Source organism: Pteropus vampyrus, unplaced genomic scaffold (genome assembly GCF_000151845.1).
Source record: "Pteropus vampyrus isolate Shadow unplaced genomic scaffold, Pvam_2.0 Scaffold185, whole genome shotgun sequence".
In the NCBI taxonomy this organism is placed as follows: domain Eukaryota; kingdom Metazoa; phylum Chordata; class Mammalia; order Chiroptera; family Pteropodidae; genus Pteropus; species Pteropus vampyrus.
This window is the reverse complement of record NW_011888966.1, coordinates 1330732-1357901: the sequence shown is the minus strand read 5'-3', so window position 1 is coordinate 1357901 and position 27170 is coordinate 1330732. Positions and strand designations below refer to the sequence as shown.

Genomic DNA, 27170 nt, shown 5'->3' with positions numbered 1-27170 from the left:
TTCATGGCCACTGACCATCTGAAATATGGCTAGTGTGACTTAAAAAGTGTATTAATTTTAATTGTAATTAAGCAACGACATATAGTGGCTACATATTGGACAGCACAGGTGTGAACAGTAATCTGACAGACCAACAGTAGCTCTCTGCCACTACTAGCCTGAGAAACAGAAAATTACTAATAGCTTTTCCTAGAAAAAGGAAGGGCATACAACAACTGAATGACTAGTTCAAGAAGAGTTAGTTGATTCGTGACCACATTCTCAGTTACAGTTTTACCCATGAGACAAAATCCTTAGAGGCAGAAAGCTTCCCAGAAACCACCTGAATTTTAGGACAGGGAATTAATATGCTTGCTCTTAAAAATCTGTCAAGTTTTTGATAGAATCAAAGATTCTTGGAAAAGGGCGTTGTGGTAGTAAAGACAGGACTGATCTGTATATTACAAAGCCCATTTGGATCTCATTTAGACCTCTCTACACAAATGATAAGGTATGAGAGGGTACAGTGACAGAAGGAGTACTGCATATTGAGTCTGGAGACCTGGATCCAAGTCTGAACATGAACCATGTGACCTCTGACAAGTATATTCCCCGCCCTAAATTTCAAGTGATACAGAGGCTGAAATCAGTGGCTCCTGATTTTAGGGAGGCAAGAATTTTAGGGAGGCAAGAATCCTTTTGAGAATGTCGTGAAAGCTAAAAATCTTCCTCTAGAAAATGCAGACCAAAAAAATGTTCCACCTATAATTTCAAAAGATGTATCCCGGGATAAGAACACATTATTCCCAAGATTATTTGTCATTTCTAAATAATTTCCCTTCCCATTATAAACACACACACACCCTCCATTGTCATAGTGCAACCCTGGAAGAGGAGATAACCCACAACTTGGCTGGATGAGACCAGTGTCTTCATTGGGTAAGGGAAGCTAGAGTTCAAATCAAGGATATGTGAGGACTGTGCTTTTTTGCCCCTAACAATTGATTTCTCAGCTCTTCAGAGTCTTTTGGAGAAAAGCAATAACTACAAGAGGACACCTGTAAAGAATGGCATACAGGGTTTTAGAACCGAGAGCAATGCAAAAAAAAAAAAAAAAAAAGACAGGACAATATAAATGTTAAAACTAAGGGCTCTGGAGAGCAGAAGGTCTGGGTTCTAATTTGCTCATTTTAACAGCACCCGTAGAACTCTATGACCTTGAGCAATCTACTTACTCTTAAGTCTCAGTTTTCTCACCCGTAAAGGAGTGTTAAGGACAGTATTTGAAATTTGTGAGACACTTTCACTGTCCCATCAGATTCTCATCCTGACCTCATGAGATTGCCTTTGACGGCTCAGTTATGGGTCACGGTTTGACTCTGGACTAGTTCCTTTCTCTCTGGGTCTCAGATGTCCCGAAAGTAACGAAAGCGGGAAGAAACTAACGCTCACAGATCCTACTTTGTAATAGGGCTCAGAGAGCCGCAGTATCCAGTTCGAGGACGCCCAGCTGGTCGCGACGCGGTGCAGCGCGGAGCTCGAGGACGAGACTTACCCCGAGGAGCGAGCAAGCTGCGCGGCTCACATTCCCGGAGGCGCCCCGCCTGGAGGCTCGACGAGGGGGCTGGCCGGCGCACTTGCGCTCCCCGCTGTCGGCGAGAGGCGGCTCCAGTCGTGACAGTGGCAACAAGGAAGTGGAGGCGAGAGCTCGCGCGCGCATCCCGGGGGCTGGAGGAGCCCCGGCCCCGCGGCCCCGCCCAGCGACACACGGTGCGGAGTCGCGACAGCCCCTTTCGCTCCCGCACCTTGGAGTCGCGATATGGGGTCTTGGAGGGAGGGTGTGGGAGGACAGGTTCGCTCCGCAGGCTCTTCACCGACGCCTGCCGAGGGCCCCGGGGGGGTCAAGCCCCGGGGAGCCCGAGGAAGACTGCAGATACACGGGCGTCGCCGCGGCACCGGTTCGGCGGTGGCAGCAGCAGCGGTACCAGCACACACCTAGGATCGCCTGGGAGACCCGTCCCGGCGGCCCTCGCGGCGCACCGGAAGCGGCTCGTCGCGCGTGACTGCGTGAAACCCTTTGCGCAAGCGCAGCAGTCCAGCCCTAGCTGAGGGGCGGGCCCATAGGTACTGCTTAGAGGCTTAGATGGGGGCTGCTAAGGCGGACGGACTGCTTCCGGCCAGAGGTTTCGGGAGGAGGAGGAAGCTGCGGCTACCCGCGGTGGGACGCCCGGGCTGCTTTGCCCCCATTGACGTAGGGCGTTCAGGTAACTTGGGCGGGGCTGTGCCGAGCGTGATGAATCGAGGCCACGCCTCTCCTTTCAGACCCACGTCCGGCCTTGGGGAGCCCCAGAACTACTACTCTCTAAGAACGGCGTTCAAGGCCTGATCCCATCCTTCCTCGGTCTGTCCTCGCTTGTTCAGGATAGGGTTCTTCTCAGTACCACATCAAGCCGTCCGCCTCACCCCAGTGATCTGCCCTCAGCCCGTCCCTCCTACCGTCCCAAACACAGTAATCGTAGTGAGTTCCTGAAGTGATTCAAACCGAGCCGAATGACCATCTGGAGAGGCTCCAGAATCAAATAAGGATTGTGTTGTCCTTTCCGGCCTATGTCACAGGTTGTCCTACATTTGTACAAGTCGCTGCACGACCTTCACTATCTTGCAAATATATTTATAATCTACCTACTTTTTTTCTATCTACCACCGTCGCCAATATTCTAGTCACCAACATACCCTGTCTGGACTGATGCAGTTTCTTCCCACCTCCGCTTTTGTCCCTCTACAATCTTCACACAACAACCAGATTGATCTTTTTGCACTGAAAATCAGATTAGGTCACTCCTTATTTAAAACCCTCCAGTGTCTTCTCGTTCAAAAGAATAAAATTCAAACTTCTTAGCTTGACCTATAAGCCTGGTTTGACTCTTGCTTCATTCTCTTCCCATGTCTATTCTCAATACTGATAGTTCCCGGAACAAGCTATATAGATAGCACTCTATAGTGTCAAGAACACTGGCTTTATGGTGAGCCTACCTGGGTTTGAATTACAGTCCTGCCACATGTAAGCTGTATTAAGCACGTAGAGTAACAAATTATGTTTAAGAAATAGATCCTCAATAATTGGTTCTCATCTCAGTAAATGGCTCCACCATTCACTGGATTGTTCAGTGCTCAAGCCAGAAATCTGGGAGTTAACCTTGATTCTTCTTACACCTCACATCCAGCCCATCAGCAAGATATGCAAAAACGGCCCCAAACTGACTCCTCCTTACTATTTCCATTATTACTCTAATCCCAGCCACCATTATCCCCCATCTGGACTCTTGCAACAGCCTCCTAACTAGTCTCCCCGTTTTTCCCCTAACACCTTCGATTCCATTCTTTGCACATTTCTTTTTGCTTAAAATCTTTCAGTAGCTTCCTACCAACTCAATGTATCCAAATTGTATATGGCCTACTCGACTAACCTGCTTTTATCTTTAGATTTAGGGCCACCTCTTAGGAAACCCATTAGGTTCTCCACTTCGCAATCAAAGGACTCTTTCTAAAGCACAAATCTAAGCATATTATTCAAAGAAAAACAAAAATAAAGTCAACTTCTAAAGGCCTCTTATTGTCCCAAGATCAAGCTAAAATCCTGACTAGGTCTTTCTGTGATTTGGCCCTTGTTTTCTTCTCCGAAAACATATTTTTCCTCACCATGCAATTTAATTTTCTGTAGTACTTTGCTGCTCTTACATATATTTCTTTCCATCGCTGAATTCCTCTTTGTTTGTACTTTGAGGCCCAACATTAATATATTGTTTCCTCTTTGGAGTGCACTTTCCATCCATGCCCCACCCAGTTGATCATACTTCTATGTTCTAGTTCATAGTACTTTGTAATCTCACATATAATATTCCATACACTCTAGTGTTTGTCTTCCCTTCTTCCCTGGTAATCTCTTCAGTGGTGGTCACCATGCCCCATTCATCTCTGTGTGATTGGCATTGAGCACAGTGCTTAGCACAAAGAGAAAGCCTTGAATAGTTAGATGTGTGGGAGTGGTGGTAGAAGTCAGTCTTCTGGAAGAGGCAGTCACAGCATAAGGTCATAGCTGCTCTTGTCCTTTGAGGATTCTCATGATATAAGGTTTAAGTAAGCAATTGCCAAAACTGCTACTGCTGGATTGTTTATTTTAATCGTAGTACATATCATACTCTAATTTATCTGTTCACATATTGTTTATCTTTCCCCACTTCATTATATATTTCATAGGGGCAAGACCCTGACTATGTTGTTCATCACTGTATCCTTACCACGTTGGCTCCTGTAAATATTCATTAAATGAATGTATGGCTACCAGTAACATATTCCCGCAGTGAACATCCTTCCTAGCCAAATGGTGATAAAGCTTAGAAGATCTCATTTTGGTGGAATTTCAAGCAGGACGATGGAGTGGCAGGAATAGCACTAATCCGAGTCAAGAAATCTGAACTGTATGAATCTGGGTATGCCCCTTTCCTGAGCCTCAGTTTCTATATCTATAATATGAGTCAGATACTAATCCCTTGAATTTATACAGTGCATTGCTATTTGCAAAACTCTTTTACCATCTATTATTTAATATATTCTCATAGTAGGCAGAGCAGACATTATTATTTTTACAGAGGCTCAAAAAGTATAAGTAAACTAGATTATTTTCAAGATCTACTTCAAACATTCTATGAGTCTGAGTAATCTCTACAAAAAGTCAGTAGCATGAATCCTATCTTCTCTTGACTTTGGCCTTATCATTTCCTAATAGGATTTTAAAAAATATGAACCTGTCTTTCAGGGGAAATTCATTATCTTTGGTTCCTGATAGGTACTCCGTTTTGTCTTCTCAGTTTTCCACACTTGTGGCAAAACAAAGCACGTGAAGGAGTGGACACAGCCCTGGTAGTTGTGGCCCAGCCCTCATTCTGCAGATATGGCAAACAAGGGGAACAAGAAACGTCGGCAGTTCTCCCTGGAGGAGAAAATGAAAGTTGTAGAAGCTGTAGACTCAGGTAAGAGGAAAGGTGATGTGGCAAAAGAATTTGGTATCACCCCTTCTACTTTGTCTACATTCTTAAAGGATCGTGCCAAATTTGAAGAAAAGGTGCGGGAGGCATCTGTGGGACCACAGCGGAAAAGGATGAGGAATGCTCTCTATGACGACATTGATAAGGCTGTTTTTGCTTGGTTTCAAGAAATTCATGCCAAAAACATTCTCGTGACTGGTTCTGTCATTCGTAAAAAAGCACTAAATTTGGCCAACATGCTTGGCTATGACAATTTTCAAGCAAGTGTGGGCTGGCTGAACAGATTTAGGGATCGACACGGAATTGCGTTGAAAGCTGTCTGTAGAGAGGATAGTGACAGATTAATGAATGGTCTAGGAATAGATAAGGTTAACGAATGGCATGCAGGGGAAATTATAAAACTGATTGCTGACTACAGCCCAGATGATATCTTTAATGCTGACGAGACAGGAGTGTTTTTCCAGTTGCTTCCCCAGCACACGCTGGCTGCTAAAGGGGACCATTGTAGAGGGGGCAAGAAAGCAAAGCAGCGATTGACAGCACTCTTTTGTTGCAATGCTTCAGGGACTGAAAAAATGAGACCATTGATTGTTGGTAGGTCAGCCAACCCACAGTGCCTCAAGAACGTCCATTCCCTCCCTTGTGACTACCGAGCCAACCAGTGGGCATGGATGACACAGGATCTGTTTAATGAGTGGCTGATGCAAATGGATGCCAGGATGAAGCAGGCAGAGCGCCGGATCCTCCTGCTGATCGACAACTGCTCTGCTCACAATATGCTTCCACGCTTGGAAAGGATTCAGGTGGGTTATTTGCCCTCAAACTGTACTGCCGTCCTGCAGCCACTGAATCTTGGCATAATTCACACCATGAAAAGGCTGTACAGGAGCCGCCTTCTAAAACAAATCCTCCTCAAGCTCAGCAGCAGTGAGGACCAAAGAAAAGTGAACATCAAGCAGGCCATTGACATGATTGCTGCAGCATGGTGGTCAGTCAAGCAGTCCACAGTGGTGAGATGCTGGCAGAAGGCAGGCATCGTCCCTATGGAATTGACAGATTCTGACAAAGAAACAGCAGCCAGTGAACCAGATACTGCTATTGAAAAATTGTGGCACTCGGTGGCTATTGCCTCCTGTGTCCCAAATGAAGTGAATTTCCAGGACTTTGTCACTGCAGATGATGACCTCACCATCTCTCAGGAGCTGATAGACACAGAGGTCATTCAGAACACAGTGGCTGGTGAAAATACTGATGAAGCCGGAAGTGAAGATGAAGGGGAGGTGTCTTTACCACAGCAGCCAAAAATCACCATCACAGAGGCCATCTCAAGTGTACAGAAACTTAGATGGTTCCTTTCCACTTGCGTAGATGTTCCTGATGCCATTTTTGGACAGCTTAATGGCATAGATGAATATTTAATGAGAAGAGTGACACAAACTCTTGTTGATTCTAAAATTACAGATTTTCTCCAAACAAAATAATGTAGGCATTATTTTGCCTCTTACTTTGGAAGATGTAGTTTACAAGAATCTTTAAATCTTTTAGACTTCTTTAGATAGGATATGGAACTTAAATTTTAAACATTACATGACAACATTACAGTCCTCTGAAATAATCAGGAAATTTTCTTGAATGGAAGTTGGAAATGAAATTTGACTATGTTCTCTTTTGATTAATCCAATGGTTCCCAAACGTGTCTGCACCTTAGGATCACTTGAGGATCTTTAAAAAATGTCCAGAGCCCAGATCATATCCCAGACCAATTAAATCATAATCTCTGGTGATGGATCACAGGCATTAATAGATTTTGAAGCTTCCCAAGTGATTTCAATATGTACAGAAAAGTCTGGGAAGTATTGGATTAACCACAAGAAGATGAAACACACCGTGGGCCTGGAACCAACTTTTTCCCAATAAGTCTAGCTCATTGGTTTCCAAATTTTAGCTCACTTCACTTCAAAGTCACTTGGAAGCCTTGCTAAAACCCAAATTGCTGGGCTCTAACTTCAGAGTTTCTGATTCAGTGAGTCTTAGGTGGGGCCCAAGAATTTGCAGTTCTAATAAGTTCCCAGGTGATGCTGATGTGGTTCGGGGTCCATACTTTGAGAACCACTGTCTAGCAGGAATCTAGCACTTCTGTCTTCAGCTGGCTACCTGTATACTCCCCATCACTGTCAAAAAAAAAAAAAAAAAGTATTATCTGTTCTGACTACAGAGATGTTAACTCTTTTCTGCTAATTTGGTGACTTTAGAATCTTCTTAGCTATTCTCTTGACTGCCCCGCCAGTTAGCCAAGTATTCAGTAGAGGTACATTCATCTGTGCCCAAAGAATTAACAGGAGCCATCTAGCCTATTAAAACTTATTGTAGTGCTTCAGGCTTATTATTAGTAAGGAGTTGGGGTACAGCGAAATAAGGTGCATTAAAGAGGAGACGTGATATGCTCTGGGAGGCAGGGTATAATATCAGAGAATCCTATTAGGATCATGGGAGAGAACATGTAACCCAGTGCATCTCTTTCCAGATAACGTAAGAGGAAAGTTTGGCGAGAGATGGCTGAGTGAGAGTGTTTGGATCATCCCCTGTTTGGATTATTCACACTTTTCCTCTCCACACATGTAATCCAGCCTAGACCATGTAATTAGGATGGGGGCGCTCAACATTTGCTTTCACTAAAAGTACTTCATAAATAAGCTTTATTCCTTTGTGTTTGTTCTTTGGGGAAGTCTGCTAGAGCAGAGTTGATTTTAAATTATTTAAAACTCTAAGTTTATAATCAAATTTATATTAAAGTTTGTTTCCTATAGAGAAGACATTCTTAATATCTTTCATAACTCTCATATCTATTCCTAATAAGTCAGATAAATGCCAGTTTCATTTTTAGAAGGTACACACAATACATGTTAGTGTTGTAGTGTAGTTTTTTCCCCCCTTCAGGTTAATTTTGTGGCTATTTCAGAAACACAGAAAAATAACATTCAGTTATTTTTCTTTCTGTAGTTACTTCAACGGTTGTATAAAGCAGATTAGTCGTAGAAAGTTCTGCTTCCACATTGAATTAGTCGTAGAAGGTTCTTCCACATTGAACAAAACAACAATAATCACACACACACAAAAAACGAGCAGATGTTTAAATGGATGTTTTTGAAAGCTTATTTGGATATTTTTCCTTTTAAAATAGTATAATTTGAATTAAAAGTACTACACATATTTAAAATTTTTAACACTTAGGAGAGGAAAACAATGTCTTCTGGATAAGTTCTGTGGTTCTTCTATCTCATTGGCAGCACCTTAATTGCTTTCATCTGTGTCAGGACTACTGCCCCCCCCCGACCCCCATCCCCCCCAATTTCCTCACCTTTCTCCTTATGTCTGTTTTCTGATGTCCATTTTGTACTTAATGTTAATCTATTTATCTGTTGGGATCACTCCGTTTCCCCTGCCTGTCTGTGGTGGTTCTCAAATGCCTAAAAAATCAGACTAGATTTTTTCAGCTGAGTTTTAGCACCTTTCGAGTTGACTACAACCTGCATTTCCAACCTGGTTGCTCAGTACAATCCAGTGTCTGTGCTGCCCCAGAATAGGCCATTGTCTTCCTTCAGTCCATACCCATGTCTGCTAGTGTGCCTTTGCCTGAATGCCTCGTCCTGCTCTCTACCAAGCTAGGCCCTACACATTCTTCAAGAACTAACTGGAGTCTTCTTTCTTCCACCCTTTCTTGAAGACTCACCACACTTCTTTCCTCAATTCCTCAGTACTTCTTGTTTCTATCATTGAGTTAAGTACTTGAATGTTTTATAAGTTCTGTGGCTCTTTAACTAGACTGTAAGCTCCATGAGAGCAGGGACCAGTCAGCCTTTTGTTACCTTAATGGTGTGTAGCACTGTGCTGGGCACATCATATGCACTTCAATAAACATTTGTGTATAAATTGATAGACACGTAATGTGTCATAGCCACCTTTTAAAGCTGTATGAAGCATCGATTGTACTAGAAAATGAATTGGAGGTAAGGTAAAGTTGTCTTCTATTTAAAAGGATTTGCAAAAATTTTCCATGAATATCATTGCTTCAAATGTTATTCCAGTCCAGGATAACCTGTCCTTTGATAATGAATTCTAGTATGTAAACTTGTTTCCTTCCATTGAATGTCATTGTGAGATTCTCCGTTTACACACATAAGACTTTAGCATGAAAAGCTTTTTCTAAGTGCCTTGCATATAGTAGTATTCAGTAAATATGTGCTTAAAACATTTTTTTTTAATCTCACATTCTTGGCTCATTGAACATATTAATTAGATCCCAGTAGATGGCAATAATATCCAAAAGAAAGAGCTTCTGTAGTCTGGTTTAAATTGGCTAACCCTTTGATTCTATTGGACATTAGGATTTTTTGTTGTTGTTGTTCGATGCTTTGTTTTTTAAACTAAAAGAGATTGATATTATTCCTTCTTAGTTGGCTGTCTTCATCAGACTTCTCTGGCTTCTCCTTGCCACTCTCCAAACCCACTTGAGGACTTAGTTTTGCCCCAGTTAACCATTCTACTCTGTAGGCCAATATTCTGGGACTAGACACTACCTCAGTTGTGCTGTCATGAGAATAAAAGGGTGTATCTGTGGTTAGTACCCACCCCTATTTAGGACTTTACTAATACCACCTAGAGACAGGGACTTCCCTTACCAGCCCTTTCTTCTACTAACAGATCTTGGGGTTCAGTGTTCCAGAACCATCCAGCCTGATCAGTAGATAAAACTCAACGAGTTTCTTTCACCTTGTTCCTAAGAAGGGCTCTTTAATTAAAAAGGAAGGAAGCTAAGAGTTATTTGTTTATTATGTCAAGCATTGTTTCAACTAATACTTTCAGGAAATTACAATACAAAAGGACAAATAAGCTCAGACCTGTTAAAGAACTTTCGTTCATGCTACTTGAAGCCATAGTTCTTTGCAGTGGAATGTGGTAGTATATTCTGGCCACAAGAGGGCAGAGGTGGACTATGTAAGGGAGACAATTTAGCCAACTGAAGAAACCTTAAGAGCAGCCACTTGTAATTTCTCTGACATGGTACAGATCGAGATGGAAGACAACTAAGTACTGCAAAAGAAAGACTGAAAACTATCTTTAATCCTTTTTATCTTTTACCCATATTTCCACTTCCTCAGAGTTGAGAGATGTGGAAAGGGGAGCACATTTAGGAAGAGGCTCCACTGAAGGTATAGGGAGATGGTGTGGGCGCAGATTATTCCTCACAAAGGGTTGTGCTCTAGGTAGGAATTCCACTCCCAATTCTTTCAGTCGGTACAAGGTGTAGCCTTAATTTACTGATGAAAAAAATGTGGCGCAAAATTCACTTACCAAAACAAAATTTAGAGGTTGGACAGTAGAAAAACATGAGTCAGATTTGGTTTTTCTGATTCTAACTCAGTGACAGGAGTCCTGCAACATGAGAGCTGGAAGGGTCCTCAAGCAATCTAGGCCTCCTCCCTTCTTCACTGATTAAAAAAATGATTACCCAAAGGATTAACTGACTCCTCAGGACCACCAAGCAAAAAGGAAAGAATTGGGTTTCTTTATGCTTCATGGCTTTCTATAAGGACAGATACTTTCATTACACTTGGGAAAAATTAATGACTGCATTACTCTTACAAAGGTAAAAAGATGGCATTTTAAAGCTCACTGGTGACCTAAATGTATTTCTTACATTTAGGTTAGAACCAAATCCTTGCACTTAAGTAATTTAGACACAGAGAAATATTTTATTAGCATAACAATTTATTAGCAAGCAAATGAAATGACACCTCCAGATCTCAACACATGTAGGATCTTACATAGTAAACATCATGAACATATCTTTCCAGAAGAAAAAGATCTATTAACCAACTGCCCCTCTCCTGCAGTAGGCTGCAATCCATCAACAACTCATCCTCAATCCCACAGAGGTTTAGCATGATTTATGTAAAATAGCATCAAGGCACTTGCTTTAATTAAAAAAAAAAATGTGGTATAAAACATGTTTCTAAAAGTCATTGACCTTGAATAACTGAAAGGTAGTGTACTTTTTTAGTGAATAGACGAGACTGAGAATTTGAGTTCATTTACCTGTCACCTTGATATTGTCTTGATCTATAAATAAAACTGCAAAGGAGAAAAAAGTAGCATTTTATATAGATTGGTTTGTTCACACTAATTTTTGAGAAATCATGGCAACATCAGAATTCAAATAGTAACTTCCCAGCTGATTTGAATGGAAAAGCCAACAGTTGTTTGACTCTAAGTATCTTACGATTTTAGGGGTGGGGAAGGTGATATTTAACCTTCAGTTAAAGATCCTTTCTAGCTTAGGCTGCTTGTCTGTTTGCCAACTAAAAAAACCTTCAGTTAGAAATTTAGTGATTGGTATTTTGTGATAAGATTGTTAATTATTTGGCCTTTTTCAGAGTTATAATTCAAGACCAACAAAGATTACACAGGATTCCAGTGTAGACTTCTAAACATGGTATTTCCAGTAAAGACATTTAGTGTCCTTCATTATTCCAGTTTTCATAATTCAGTATCTCCTTCCTATTTTACATCACCGAAAAAAGAAATTACCAAAAACCCCACTACTTAGTATAAGTTAAATGCTCATTTAACTTTCTTAACTGTATTCAACATGTTTACTTTAAAATTTAAGGTGCAAAGCACTTTTTTAAAAAATAGTCCTTGTCAGGATAAAAATTACCTTATAAAAATAAATCTCCCCCACTCCCACATCTAAATTCTCCATTCCTGTTACTAATTTAAAAAAAAACTAAAATGTACCTTTTAACTTACAGTTTTCAATTGTATGTTACTTTAATAATAGGCTATGATAAACCAGCTGAGTATTATTTTGACCTGTTACATTATCATTTTCATTCTTATTATTAGCATTCAAATTAATGATTCTATTCATGATTATCTAAAACCTTTGTATCAAAAACAAACAAACAAAAAACCAAATTACTTCAGAGCCTAAAAGCTTTCAAGATCCAATCCTCTTTTTGTAGTTTTTAAACCCAGTTTTGAATTAGGCATCACTAGAACTGATAAAGAAAACATTAGTGGGAAAAAAATGAAACATTAAAAGAACAAAAATTAAGCATAGTCTAAATCCTATCGGTTGGGTTTTTACTGTCACTGGAATCATTCCCTGAATAGACTGGAGGCATCCATGCCTCCTGCTCAGATCTCAGTCCAGACTGAGCTCAGCTCTTCCACCGGGTGTGTCACCCAAGGGAGTTACTATACAGCCCACCTACTGGATTTAGTACCATAGTCCAGCACCTGGTACAGAGCCCTAGACTCCTGCATAGGTCCTCAGGAGGTATTTGAGATATTACCTACATTGATGCAAAAAGAACCTATAGCTCATCGATAGCACTACATAGATGAAAACCATTAAAAACATTAATAAGGATCACAGACCTTGAACTTTTCATTATAACTCCTAGACACAATTTTAAGTTCCCAAGAAATTCACTTCAGCCTTTTTCTCATTTTTATATTAAGATCAGGGCTAACACCCAGACAATGTATTCTTAAATGACAAATTAGTAAGAGAATATGATATACTTCTAAAGATCACCATTTACCACACTATAAATTTATCAACAAATTTGGCTTCAATGTCTACTATTGTTTAAAAACTAAGTCAGACTACCCAAATCTTGTTTTCCTTTGGTCCTAATTAACAATTTTAAAAAGTAATTGTTAACCAGACAGCTGTCAATTTTACCACCATCCAAGGCACAGACAGTACTACAACTTATTAGTGCTCTGGAGTAGCTCAACCTGGACTTTTGCCCCAACCCGGCTGCTGCATGCCCCTCAGCTCTTTCATCTTTGGTGAATGTGTGCCCCATCCCCTTCAAGAAAAAACAGAACCCAGTTTTGACCTTGCTCTCAAACTAAGATGTGGCTCCTAATCCTGACCTCCCCACTGTTGTGTGGGGCTAACGAGGGATTGGATCCTATTCCACTGAATCCCTCTGTGTTCTCCCTTGTTTGGTCAGAGAGTCTATTTCCTTCACCCCTCTCTTGAATATTATCCTTAGTCTCTCTGGGCCATGGCATACTCCATCCCTGATAATAACAAATCTAAAAATAAAGTTGTAAAAGATGTATACCATTAAGAGTATACACACTACATTTCAATTAAATGACTATTTCAAGATACTCAGATTATACATTTGTCAAATTAGAGTAAACAAGATATTTTTATATCAATAAAGTTTGTAAAATATCACCTAATGAACTAAAAGTCCAAGGCCTTGAGTATGAAAGAAAATGAACACATTAGTTTTGTTGGTGAATTAGGCTTTGGTTTTCAGGTTTGATTTCTTTAAATACCAGCAACCAAAAAAATTTTTAAATGTGAGTACAGACAGACCTCACCCCAAAAAGAGAGGGTGAGATTTAAATTTTAGTGAAATCTTAAATGTTTTTACAACTGGCTATCAAAAACAGAATTTCTTGTTTGTTTGGGTGGGAGAGGTACAAACCAAAACACAATTCAAGAATTTGCTAATTGCATAAAGCTCCAGAATTGTTTATATCCACATATGGAAAGAAATATCAGGTATAAGATCAAATCCTATTACCAAATCCAGCTATCATAAATAATACATAAATAATTGGGTTATATGAATGTGATGCTTCTAAATCCTCCTGCATAATAGTTTAGGTAGCCCAAATTGTTAAAAGCTGTCACTGTCATCAATATTTATTATAAATCAATAGGGTACACGGCAGTAAGCATTAGCTTTGTTTTCACTACAACATCTATAAATTAATTATTGATGTTCCTTTGGAAGCTTCTGTGCATTCTTTTCCACTGGTTACAATAAATTTTTCTAACAGAGGAACAGGAGTTTCTATTTGAGAAAGATTGTCAATCCCCAGCCGACCCTTGTTAAAATGCCATGGAAGGGAAAAAACTTCCCTATTAAGTAAATTCTTAAGGGAAACTGTCAATCATTCCCTTATGCAATCTGTCTTTAACAGTTTGCCTCAAGCTCATTTAAAATGCTGTGTAGAATTGCAGAGTCAGCATTCTGCCTTTTATCTGGCAAGCCTGTCACCAGTAATCAGACATAGCAGTTTCCATGGGCAATACACTAAATGACTGAAAATCAAAATACAGTATAGTAGAGAAATACTCAGAAACAGGGACAGAGGTCACAGAAAAGACAAAGAGAATTCCCATATTTTCACTGATTATGAAAAGCTCTTGGCTTACCTACTTACTCTAAAAAAAAGGCATAACTAAAATCATCAAATGAATTACAAAGAGTGGTCTATATAATGTGAAGCTGGCTGGTAGGACTTCACAAACACGCCCAACCATCAGACTCTTGATGAGACTCTGCCTGTGGTTCCCTGCCTTAAGGAAAGGAATGGTGCTTTCCTATTAAAAAGCCAGAGATCCTATTGCCATCCGGGGAGCAAAGACTGGATATGGAGAAGTACGAATAAGAACAAACTTGTCTAGTTATTACCTTGTGCTCCAGAAGCTCCTTGATCTGCTGGTACAAGAGCAGGCACAATATTCTTTCCCTGCCTCCTTTCCAGGCTCCCTCCAAAGAGCCATATCACGTAGGCTCCAGCACTTTTCATGTAAGTGCCAACTTTACCCTTTTACCTCCTGGAGAATTAAGAGAGTCCAAATGCATATCTCCTAAAAGAGAATAGTCATTAAGTTTTAGGGCTACTTCACAGTTCAATTCAATAGATATTTAACTCCCAAGAATACCTCACAGCTGCAAGAAAGCCTGAAACCACATATTTTCTTCTTTTCAATTTTGCCTAACTACAAGTTCTACTGTATTTGTGTATCTACAAAGGCTATCAGCTTCAAAGAAAGAATGTCTCACCAATAGGTTAAAATTTCAATTGTGCAAGTTGCTACTGGCTAGACATTCTTCTTCCATCTGCTTATTCAGTTGATCAATGGAAAGACTCAGACCATTGGGAATACATATTCCTTTCTGATTTTGAGTTTCTTCTGCAAAGGTCATCGCTTCATGTATACTATAAAAGAGGTTTTCATCTTCCTTTTTGCAATACTCTCCCCGGGCCAAGGAATGCCTCACAGAGGGATTGCACTGAGCCAGCAGAACTTGGATGCCAATGGCTTCATAATCTCTGCGAACTTCCTGCAGTGTACGGATCCCTGCTGTATCTAAAAACTGGATTGCACTACAGTCAATCACTATGGTATGGAGCTCCAAGGGCTCATGAGAAAGTTGTACTGAAACTTCATCCTGGATTCCACTGAGAGTCACTGTTTCCTTTTTAATCTTTCTCTTTGCTGCTTTCTTCTGAGCTGCCTTTACTAAGATTGGGTTGAGAGTATTTTTGTATAAAGCAGATTTAAAACATTCTTTGTTTATGTAGTAGAGAGGGGCTACAAAGCGAAAAATCTTGATGCCTGGCTTAGCCTGAAGGTTCTTGTAAGCAGACATGGATTCAAAGATTTCAGACTCTTCCACCAAGCCAAGCAATGAACTTTTTGGCTTCTGAGTACGAAGGATGACACAAAACATAGAAAAACAAACCCCAATAAGCAGGCCAATTTCAGTACTTATCAGTGCAGAGGACAGCATAGTAACAAACCAGATAACTGTATCCATTCTGCTAACCCTCCACATCTTGGGCAGATCCTTAAATTTACATAGAGCTCCCCGGAGATTTACAATAGTGATCACACCAAGGACACTTTTCTGAAGGGAATAGAATAAAGGAGCTATTACCAGGAGGACTAACAAAAGAACCAGAGCTGTCACCAAACCAGAAAGCTGAGTTTGGCAGCCTGTTGATTCTTTAACCAAGGTCTTTGCAAGAGCTGCACTAGAAGTAAAGCAGTAGAAGAAGGACGGGATGATATTGCAAAAGCCAATGGCATACATTTCCTGATTAGCTTTGACTGTGTAGCTATGTTTCTTGGCAAACATCTCAGAGAGTGATACAGTGATAGCAAAACCAATGATAGAAATAGCTATTGCATCTACAGCCACACTAGGAATTAAGTTCCAGTCCGGTGCTTTGGGTGGCATAAACCCAGTGGGAATATGTCCTGCGATACTGGTATTGTATTTCTCATTTAGTTTTCCAAAATGAGAGGCTAATGTGGCTGCCACAACGACAATGAGTTCAGTAGGAATTGGTGCCTTAAGCTTCGACTTGAAGTGCTCATTGAGTTCTTTGGTTGGCAAAAGAACCAAAAGGCACAAAAGGCTGGTGATGAGATCACAGAGATTGGTCATATGGATGTTTCTGAAGATATATATCCAAGTATTGATGAGTGAGCCCACACCATTACTCCGAGGAAGTCTGAGCCCAAGGAGATACTTGGCCTGAGATGTAAGAATAGTGAAGGAGGCACCAGTGACAAATCCACTCAGCAAGGCATCTGAGAGGTAGATGGAAACAAAGCCCACTTGAAAGAAGCCCATTGCTACCTGGAAAGAAGGATATACAAGTGTTAAATATAAATGGAAAAGAGCTTCCAAATCCTGTATTACTCCGGCTCACGTGCTCTCACGTACGTGCTCTCACGTACGTGCTCCCCCCGCCCCTTTGCATGGCGACATACCATCAAGTATCACAGACTGTCGAGCTAGAAAAAATGCAATCACATATCAGTCCTTTCATTTCACAGAGACGGCTCATTTTATTGACACTCAGAGGGCTAAGCACACTGTTACTCATTAGCCCAGGTGAGACAAGAACTTAGGATCCCTACCTTCTTGTACAGTGCTTCTTAAATTTGAATAAGATTCAGACCTCTTTCAAAAAGAAAAAAATTCTCAAGGATCCACAAGAAATCATAAAAACTCGAATTGAAAAATTCTTCTAATTAAAAAACCATATATTTTCTTTAAATTACAAACCATTGCCATAAAAGTGAAGTTTTAACTGATGAAAACCAAAACTTAGATTCATGCTTTTGAAATTATTATAGAACTCTCTTTAATCTAACCTCATACTGAGAAACTATTCTCATCCAGTATATGTGTGCTTATGCCATACTGCTTCCCATATTAATTCTACATCCTCAAAGATACTTTTTAATTTACTTTTCCTCTTTCCAATAATTCCTCAGAATTCTATTGCACTATTCTTCATTCTTCGTGAGGCACACTAATCAAAAAGCAAAAATGGACTGTAAGGAGAACATCTCTTCTGCATACCACCCCCTCTCCCTCTCTCTTCATCCAAGCACTAGATAAAGTGAGCTACTCTTCCCCCTCCCTCATTGGTTCCAAATGCCTATGATAGAGAAGAAATTTAGTACTGGCACTGACTCCTGGATGCCAAAAGGCAGGGGCATGATGATAATGGCAGATTAGTGGATTCTATAGGAAACTCAAGAAGAATTTCATTTCTAATCCTTTCTCCTGGCTGATAATATAAAACAGTGGTCCCCAACTTTATCCCTCTGCAATAGTCCAAGAGACCTATTTCTGGTGGGAGTTACCAGAGCAGCAATTCTAAAGGAAGGGGAGCAGTCATCTATAGTTTGAAAAACTCCCCTTCTCCCAACCTCCATTCTCTTACCCTCCTGTCTGACTGTTAATGCTGACTCTGCTAATAACTAACCACACATAGTCTCAAGCAAAGCCATGTTTCTTGACATAAAAAATTAAGGAGTTGTACTGAGTGGTCTGGGGTCCCTTTCTGGTCTAAATTTTTACAACCAAATAATTAAAATCTGGCTGACTGAAATGCACTGGTTAAGAGGCAGCCTTGGGTTCGAAAAAGAGCAGCAGCCTTATCACACCTGTAGAGTTCAAATTCTGGCTCGATCCCTCACATATCTTCAGCATTCAATAAATGACAGTTTTAATATTACGATATTTAAGATCTCTTACAGACCTGAGATTTCATGCATAGCGATTTCTTTTGCCAGAAACAACCATTCGTTCCATTGTTTCTTACCTGATAAACTCCAGCTATAAAGGTCACGGTGCTGCCAACTCTAACTGCATAGCAACTTCTGTCACATATCCTGCCTGATGTATGGTTTAATAATGTGCTCCCATTTGAAACCATTCCTAATGTAGGGGCAATATGGGAAGAGTCATAGCCAGCTTTGTTGAGTTCTCGGTCAACTACTTCACCAATCATAAGGCACAGTATTCCAAAAATGCCCACCGAGATGTGACGGGAAGTCCCCAGGAGGAAATAAATGATGCTGGCAAAAAAAGACGTGTACAGACCATAGATCGGTTCTTGGCCAGCCAAGAGCGAATAAGCAATGGACTGGGGCACCAACAAGATACCCACAATCAAGCCAGACATCACATCTCCTAAAATGTTTTTCTTCAGATCATATTTTGGGAGCCACTGCAAAACAGGAAGGAAACCAAAAATCACATTTTTTGCTTTGGCTGGGCTGCACTGGCAACTCTTCCGTAGTTTTTTGATGACAAATTGCTTATAGTTAGTATTTGATTTTTCTTGAGGTTCCATGTGGATCCTAGGGTAATGTCTGCATTGATCATTGGCCTCAGATTGCTTGAAGTCAGTACTTGATTCCTTTTCAAGCTCCAGGTGGATCCTAGATGGATGAGTGTGTTGGTCATTTCCTTCAACTGAGTCCTTGGGTGGAAGATCACGTTTCTCTGTACTGTCTGAAGACATTTCTGGAGATAGATGCTTCAGCCTCCTACCCCAGAGAAAATACCACGGTTAACTGATTAAGTAATTCTTAGTGCTCACACATTTTAACAGTTCTACTTGTCATTCACGAGAGTTAAGTTTTGGGGTAGGTATCTTATATTCACTTTCCTTAGTTGAACCTCATTTGTCTTGGTCAGGGGGAAAAAAAAGAATCAGACCACAAACAGCCAAGTCAAAACAAATAATTCACTGAGTACAGTAATTCTCAAGAGTATAAATCATTCAAGGATTCTTCTCCATCAGTGCCTGGATCCCCCTGCAGTTTTTTCTCCAGAAAAGGTATCAGGATGGCCTGTAAAGGTAGGAATGCATTTTGTTTGTAGCATATACAAAATAAAATGTATGAAAACAATAGCACAATAAATGAGGACTGTAAGGTCTTACACTAGATGTGAAATGATACAATAGTATTTGAAAGTCGGCTCTGATTAGTTAAAGATATATATTGTAAACCCAAGGATATCCAATAACATTTTTAAAGGTATACATAATAAGTCAATTGTGAAGATAAAATGGAATCATAAAAAATTCTCAACCTAAGAGAAAGAGAAAAAGAAAAAAACAGATACAACAAATTGAAAACTGCTGGCAGATGGTAGAGTTTAATCCAAACATATAAATAACCCAAACATATAAAAAATGTGAATGGTCTAAACATTCCAATTAAAAGACAAGACTCTCAGATTGGATAAAAAAATATATATATATATAAAACCCAACTATATGCTGTCTAGAAGAAGTCCACTTTATTTTTTACTTTATTTTTTTTAGAAGTCCACTTTAAATATATACACAGATTATAAAGCAATTCAGTAGTTTATTTAGCTTGTAAGTGACTCAGCCAGGTAATAAAATCCAGATTTTAGGACTCCAAGAATAGCTCTTTTTTGAGCATGGTACTATTCCTACTACCTATCTAATTAGTTTTTCTCAAAGTTCAAGTATTTCTAAACACTTAAGAATTCAACTACTCTATGTATCCCAGATTCACCTACCTGCTATCTAAAATAATCTAGCACTGATATCTACAAACTTTTACCCAGTTCTCCTTTCTCTATAACTCATGGCCATGGTCTTTTCCCATTTCTAGCTCTCAAAAACTTAGGTATTCAACACAAAAAGTCCTAGAAGTGGAACTGATTCTGCCAACAGTCTCAATGCAAAAGCTTTCTATAATCTCCTTACCTATCCTACTCACTCCTGAAAATTGTCCTCAAAACTACATTTCCTTTTCAAATCTGTTTTAAGACCCAAAACAATATAAAACTACTAAAAATTATCTTAAACAAAGTTGTAGGTATGACCTCCATACAAATTAAGCTCCTTGAAAGCAAGCTTCATTTTGGTTCATCTTTGAAAGTGTCCAGGTGTATGCTTTCCAAAATAGGAACAAATATAGTCACTAAAATAACTCAAATACAGAAAAAAGATGGATATAAAGCAATGTTGATTTTCAAGTGGAAATATCTAATTTGGAACATATTTCTCAAGTATTCCTTTTTGCACAAATATCTTCTCACTTCCCTAAGCCCGTTACTGATATCAATTATAGTATTTACCAACTGCTAATCAAAATTTAAGAAATTACAGTGTTTATCCTTAGAATATATTCTATAGCCAGATTTTCATCTTAAGGTTAGAATACAAACTACATGTTCCATGAATTTCAATAAACTATTGTATCATATAGGTGAATTTCCCCGTTATATTAACATCGGTAATTTAGAGTGGACTCAATAGGAAAACATTTAAACTTTCCATATTACCCTGCAGAAATTGGAGGGAAAAAAAACCATAATATTTGAAAAATACATTTACATATGCATATATTAAAGTATAATGGTAGTTTAGCTAACACAAAAGACGTTTCTTTATTTTCTTCTTTAACTAGGCATGTGCAGCTGTTACTACATAGAAAGCAGTCTTACCCAGGCGACTAAACAGCAGCACTGGTATAGCTTCCCATGTGAGTTACTAAGAGTCCAAGAGCAGTGGACGTCCCTCTGATACAAGCCTGATGGTAATCAGCCAACTTCTATTAGAAAATTTATAGATATGAGTGAAACAATGTCTACCTTCGGTAAGTAATTGCAGCATCTAATTTTTATCTAATAGTGCACATAAAACGAAACTGAAATGCCTTTTCAGAGGGTGATAGTTTTCAGAGGGGAATGATAAAATCTGCCTCTGAAACATAGTGGTTCCATCATCATGCCTTGCTCTGTGTATGTATGCCACAACCTCACTGCTAAATAAAACCGAAGCTGCCAACTGCTATGATCATAGCATCTAAGCAGGAGAGAAATCTGCAAGAGCTGGAATAGTTTAGAAAGGGTTCAAGGAAAGAACATATCTCACCTGGGCTCTAAAATCTGAGTCAGAGTTGAAAAGATAAGTACTTGGAAACCGATAAGGGAGAAGAAAATACAAACGGCAATAGTTCTGAGGTTGGAGGAAAAGAATCAGAAATAAGAATGGTATGTTTAAAGTATCAATGCATATGGGAGATTAGCTGGACCGGAAGCTGCAAAGGTATCTGAGGAAGATTCTGGAGGGCCTCGTATGGCAAGTTGAAAAAAGTAGACTTTAATTTGCAGGTAGAACATAGGCCCTGAAGGTTTTTGAGAAAAATCACTATATCACTCATTTGATAAATAATTATGTATTATTACCTTATTACATCTTCTGGTACTTAAAGGAAATGAACAAATTGAAAATGAATTCTGAAGTAGATCACACAAAAGAAAGGATGGTGAATGGGAATATGGAGGAGAAAATGGAAAGATACAAGACAACAAAAAGTTTGACTTTAGGTTTCATAAGTTTGAAATTCCTATAAGATGTCCAAATGAGGATGCCCAGTAAACAATCAGAAATGGTGTGGGGGGGGGGGGGGGGGGGACAGTCTTGAGCACAGGAGAGAAACCAAAATTGGAAAAATGGGTGGGGAGGGGTATATAGGTCATTAGCACATAAATGGTATCTCATTCTTCTCTGAATTCCCATTCTATGTTAAAAATTATTCAGGGAGATGTTTTATACTTTTGTGTACTCTCACAACACCTCGCATAGAATTCTCACAGGAGCACTTAATAGGTTAATTTTTGGTGGACAGATTGGTTTTTATTTTAAAAAGTTATTTCAACAAAAAATTTTCAAAAAGCAATTAACTTTGACTTTTAAAATTGGATTTTTGTTTCTTTGAAAGGTAATTGATACACTGCTGGTGGTAATGAAAAGTAGTAAAACCACTGTGGAAAACAGTTTGGTGGTTCCTCACAAAGAATTGCTATATGAGCCAGCCATTCCACTTCTAGGTATATACCCCAAAATAACTGAATGCAGGGACTCAAACAAATACCTGTATGCCAATGTTCATAATAGTATTATTCACAATAGCCAAAGGTAGAAACCACCTAAGTGTCCATTGACAGATGAATGGATAAACAAAATAGGATATAAGCCATAAAATGGAATATTATTCAGCCACAAAAAAAGAACAAAGTTCTGATACTCTTCATCTACAACATGGACAAACTCTGAAATCATTTTGCTAAGTGAAAGAAGCTAAACACAAAGGACAAATATTGTGTGATTCCACTTATATCAAATATCTAGAATAGGCACATTTATAGAGACAGAAAATAGATTATTGGTTACCAGGGGCTGGCGCGGGGATGGAGATTGCTTAGTGGGTACAGAGTTTCTGTTTCAAATTTTGGAAACAGATAGTAGTGATGGTTATATAACACCATGAATGTACTTAATACCACTGAATCATACACTTAGAAATGGTTAAAATGGCCGATTTTATGTTACATATTTTTTAACACACACATACATAAAACCAGGAGAGGAGAAAGCATAGTATTATAAGGTTCTTAACACTATACATGAAAAGGTGGATCACTTGAAGGCAAATTGTGGTAAGATGCATATTATAAACCCTAAATCAGAGTTATGGCTAATAAACCAACGAAGGAGATGAAATAGAATCATAGAAAAGACTGAAAAAATCTAAAACAAGATAGAGGAGGAGAAATAAATAGGAACCATATAAAATAACCTACATCTAAAGTTTGTGGAAAACTTGAAATCTTAACATTAATCTGCTATTCATGTGAACAAGTCATCTACCAAAAATCTCTTCTCTTATATGGAAAAATCTGTTAGACTAGAAAAAGGCTGGAGTAAGAATGGACTGTGTAGTTTGGAAATAATTTTCCAGTATTCACACTGCTCTCTGTTTCCAGACTGCTTATTTTGAAACTTTTTGAATCTCCAAAAGAATTGAAAGAAAGGAACACAGGTATATTCACAATTCACCTATATACCAATTTAAGAATTCACCAATTTTTATTGTTTTGCTACTTCTACACTTTTGCAGTCTCTTCATACACACAGGTTTGCTTGTTTTTTTCTTCCTTCCCCTAAACTATTTGAAAGCTGCAGACATCTTTTGGCTTTAAATACGTAATTGAACAAACATTTTTTAACCACTATGCTATGCTGCCTCTTCTTCAAAAGCAGCATTCATTAACAGTACTAGACTAAACCATTTGGATACACATTTGAAAAATCTACAGGGTTTCCCACCTCCTACTGAATATAGTCTAAAAACTTTAGTACTGTCTTTTGTGAACAAGCCTAAAACTGCCCTTCTTTTGCTTCCTTCTACGCACCAGTGTTCCAGTCACCAATTCATGATATATTATGCATCCTTAGCTCCTCTGAGCCTTTGCTCATGTTGTTTCTTTAGTCTGAGATGTCTTTTCCTTCTATCTCTATCCATTTTGGTCCTTTTTCTGAACCTTTAAGGCCCACCTCAAATGCCATAGGATAAGGGGGCTGAAACTTCTTGGGCTATGCTTCCTCAACATATTACCTATAACCATTTAGCACTTAAATAATTTACACGCCTCTAGACTATACATTTAAGGGCAGACACCAAGTCATTCTTGTTTCCACATAACCCAGCACTAACACGATGCCTCACACTTGGTATGTATAGCTATATATATGTGTTTATTAAAATGAACAAAGAGGTGAAGTTTCAAGTAAATATAATAAGACAAAAAAAAATCTTCCTTATTGTCCATTAACACAAATGATTAGCATGTTCATTTATGTCTGTGATGAAAAAAGAACCACCATAGGGCTTATGTCAGTATTGCAAACACTATAACATACTGTTTCTAGCATAAAGCCCAATATAAGACAAAATAATAAAATATCCAAAGGAAAATAACTGAATGTAAAATCATGATCAAATAGGTAGTTCCTTGCACAGTAATTCACTGCTTTCAAAAAGAGTTCACATACATCTCCCACCTGCCTCCTCAATAAATCTGAGAACAGCGTACGAATTCCTATCTCTAGTATGAGAAAAATCAAAGTTTAGCCACTTGTTCAACTGGTAGAACCAGATTCTCAAACTTCATCTTCCAATTTCCAAGCTTAGCTCTTTTTCTAAAATACCACATGGCTCCCAAATTTGCTTCCTTGCTAAGAAGTCTTAGGAACTAGTTCAAAGCAATACTTTGTGGCCAAATTCTCAATCCGTTTTTATTAATTTTAAATGGTGATGGTAAAAAACAGCTTGAAGCGGGTCTAGTAAAAGGATTAAGGATGAAATTATTTTATCTTTCATATTAAACACATGCACTGGTAACATTTTCATTTCCTTTTGCTATTAGGAGTAATAATATAAAATTTACCTCTGTGGCTGCATAGAATAATTTGTATCCCAGACAATAAACAAGTCAAGCAGGCTTCTGCCTCCATCTCCTTTTGCTGCCCCTCTAACTGGAATGCTAGTTTTTTGCTCAAATGCTGCCTTAATCAGTTCCTTCCTAGACACAATATATAAAAGAGCATCACTGCTGCCGCCATGCCTCCTTCCTGGGCCCATCCCTGCCTTGCACTGTTTCCTTTGCTTTACTTTTCTCCATGACCCTCTCACCATCTCATACTATACATTTACTTTCTTGTTAATTGTCTTTCCCATGAGGGCAGTGACTTGCTGTTTTGTTCACAGCTGTAGCTCCTGAATAAGTGCTTAACAAATATTGTGAGTGAATGGATGATAGTTTAACAACTATGTGTTAAAGAAAAAGGAATTATTCCTCTCCCTCTACCTCCCACATACCATAACTAAGCTTGTTTCAAGAAATTATATAGTTTGGCCAAGGGGGTTGGTATGCCCCCTGAAAGTTATGTGAATGCTTAAAAATCACCTGAATGTGTCATGTCTAGATCTTCCCCCTAGGAGGCAGCACCTTACAGTATGTACAATGATATATTAAACTAGAGATGTGTCAAAAGTAGGTTCTCAGACAAATCCAGGGATGAGATCTAAGACTGCACCTTGGATGATACCGAGCTGAGGGCCAAACTGGGAGAAACACTGTGTATGTTCTGGAGTCAGACAGATCTCTATTCAGATCCCAGCTACACTGTTTGACAGCTGCATGGCACTGGGTGAAAAACTTCATTCTACTCAACATCACTCTCACTTGTAAAATGAGGATAGCATCACCTAACTTGCAGAGTTGTTGCAAAGTTACACAAGTAAAGTACCTAGTACAATGCCTGGCACATAGCATTTGCTCAGTAAATGATAGCTACCAGTCTCTGTGCATTGAGATTCATGGAGGGGAAAAAAGCTCATTTCTTTCCAACAGGTTTGACTCTCCATTTCTTATTGATTCAATTTTCAAAAATAAGGACTTCTGCTTAACCCAATATTGATTAGCACATTAGTACCAGATTTCACATAAAGAGCCCTAGAGACAAAGAGAAAAAAAGACTGGATGCCAGAAAAGAGTTGAAATCCTTAATGCTTCTAACCCACAGTAGTCCCAATCTGTGCAAGGGCCCAGCATGACATTCTACGAGTTTGGGAGTATAAGTCCTAGCTCTGCAAATGACTTGCCGTGTAATTCTAGGCAAGGCCCTTGTCCTCTCTATGTCCTTCCAGTGTCCCCATCTATCCAGTGAAAGAAATTCAACATAGTTTGTAAATCTTCAAGAAGTACATACAGGTCCTGACTTGTACTTAACTAGGCGTGTGATTTTAAAAACCAAGATAATCAAGTCCTCTCTGGTGTCCAGGCCTCAGTTTCACCATCTGTCCGGGTGGTAGGGAGGGTGGTGGTGGCAGCTCATCTACTGATAGGTCCTGCTCCCAGATATCTGGGTTAGAGATGGTGTGACGAAGACTTGGTCCGAAGAGCTGTACTTTTACCTGCGAGGTGCGGGGGCACTCAGTGTGATATGTGGACTGGAGGGTGGGCAGCCCTCAGTCCGAGGACTTGGGCCGGGATCACCGAGGTGGAGGAGTGTGGCTGTGACACTTGCCCTGCGTCGGCCCCTGCCGACCCAGGGAAAAACCCCAACGCATGCCCACCATCCATGGCCAGGCCGCGACGTCCGCGGCAGCCGTTGGTCTGGGCTTCCTCCCAGCACGTCTGGGGCACAGGCCAGGACAACCCTAAGAGGGGCCCGCGGACGGCGGGGAGGCCGGCACCGTTCCCTTCCCCCTTCTCGCGCCCTCTCGGCTCTTCTCACCTCCCCGGTCCGGCGCGAAGAGGTCCCGCGGCGCGTCCTCTGCTGTGCGGGGATGAGAGTACACCGCTGCGCCGGCAGAGGCGGCCCAGCCCTGGGCCGGCCTCCCTTTTACCGGTCCGTCCCCTCCCCCGCCCATCGTCCGACCCCGGAGGAGGCGGGGCCCGGCCGGTCTGGACCGAGGGGCGCGGAGAGAAGGTACCCACTGAGAGGTACGGAAAGCGAACCCAGAGCAAACGTCTGGGATGTGGCAGTCACGTGGTACAGTGGGCGAGCGACGCGGCTGCTAGCCAATGACTTGGCGGGGACTGCCGGGGGTTCCGCCCCCTGGCCGCTTTCCTCCTCTTGATAGGCTGTCCTGGGCAGAAAGGGCCACGCGTTGCAGGATGCTTGGCGAGGTTCCTCTCCTGCTTCAGGCTGCGGTGAATCATCCAAGTGGGCGGTTCATGGGTTCTCCACCTTAACTCCGAGAGTATAGCAAGGAAAGGGCATCTAGAACGACGCGGAAGCGCTCTACCTGGAGCCTGGAAAGTGCTCTGCGTTTGTGAGGGACATCGTCTTTATCTCTGACTCCTTGGGACCCCGTTCTCTCTCACTCCCCTCTTTAGATGGGGAAAGATCACGTAGAAAGAGGCTCTTGCCCTAGTGGAACTTATTCTTCATTCAAGGGCCCAAGAGCCAGAGGCATTTTTAAAAATGTAAATAAGATGTAAAAATAAATTTGAAATGTAATTCCACTCTTCCTCTAATACCTTCAGTGACATTTATAGGTAAACTCAAATCTCTCCCTACGCCTTCAAGGCCCTGAATGCTCTAGGCCCTGGCCCCTTCCTCTGTCACCTTGCATCTCTCCCGCCCTCACCGCTATCCACTCTTCCT

The 27170-nt window shown here is 40.2% G+C and overlaps 3 protein-coding genes across 14 annotated transcripts in view; 1 reads left to right on the top strand and 2 right to left on the bottom strand.

The window, feature by feature from the left end:
• HMGXB3 (HMG-box containing 3) overlaps nt 1–1983 on the bottom strand; it is a 39883-nt gene extending 37900 nt beyond the window's left edge. For 2 of the 4 annotated variants that reach the window (XM_011371158.2, XM_011371157.2), the window contains exon 1: nt 1535–1667. The gene's annotated coding sequence lies outside the window, so the exon portion shown is untranslated. Of the gene's footprint in view, nt 1–1534 lie in introns of all 4 variants that reach the window. The other 2 variants (XM_011371156.2, XM_011371154.2) reach the window with 2 other exon arrangements.
• On the top strand, nt 1547–11156 carry TIGD6 (tigger transposable element derived 6). 3 transcript variants are annotated; one of them, XM_011371161.2, is made up of 4 exons: nt 2096–2243; nt 4237–4469; nt 4848–5009; nt 5589–11156. In XM_011371161.2, the coding sequence occupies exons 3-4, from the start codon at nt 4931–4933 to the stop codon at nt 6503–6505; spliced, it is 996 nt and encodes a 331-aa protein (XP_011369463.1). In that variant the 5' UTR covers nt 2096–2243; nt 4237–4469; nt 4848–4930; the 3' UTR covers nt 6506–11156. The 3 variants fall into 3 exon arrangements, with proteins under 3 accessions (XP_011369462.1, XP_011369463.1, XP_011369461.1); XM_011371159.2 differs by having other exon boundaries at nt 4848–11025; XM_011371160.2 differs by lacking the exon at nt 4237–4469 and having other exon boundaries at nt 1547–2243; nt 4848–11025.
• Nucleotides 10776–26565, bottom strand: SLC26A2 (solute carrier family 26 member 2). 7 transcript variants are annotated; one of them, XM_011371147.2, is made up of 5 exons: nt 26295–26565; nt 25767–25971; nt 20654–20760; nt 17982–19017; nt 10776–16501 (listed from the first exon to the last, which is right to left on the bottom strand). In XM_011371147.2, the coding sequence occupies exons 4-5, from the start codon at nt 18684–18686 to the stop codon at nt 14930–14932; spliced, it is 2277 nt and encodes a 758-aa protein (XP_011369449.1). In that variant the 5' UTR covers nt 18687–19017; nt 20654–20760; nt 25767–25971; nt 26295–26565; the 3' UTR covers nt 10776–14929. The 7 variants fall into 7 exon arrangements, with proteins under 7 accessions (XP_011369449.1, XP_011369450.1, XP_011369448.1 ...); XM_011371148.2 differs by having other exon boundaries at nt 25788–25971; XM_011371146.2 differs by lacking the exon at nt 20654–20760.
• Nucleotides 26566–27170: the final 605 nt, after the last annotated feature.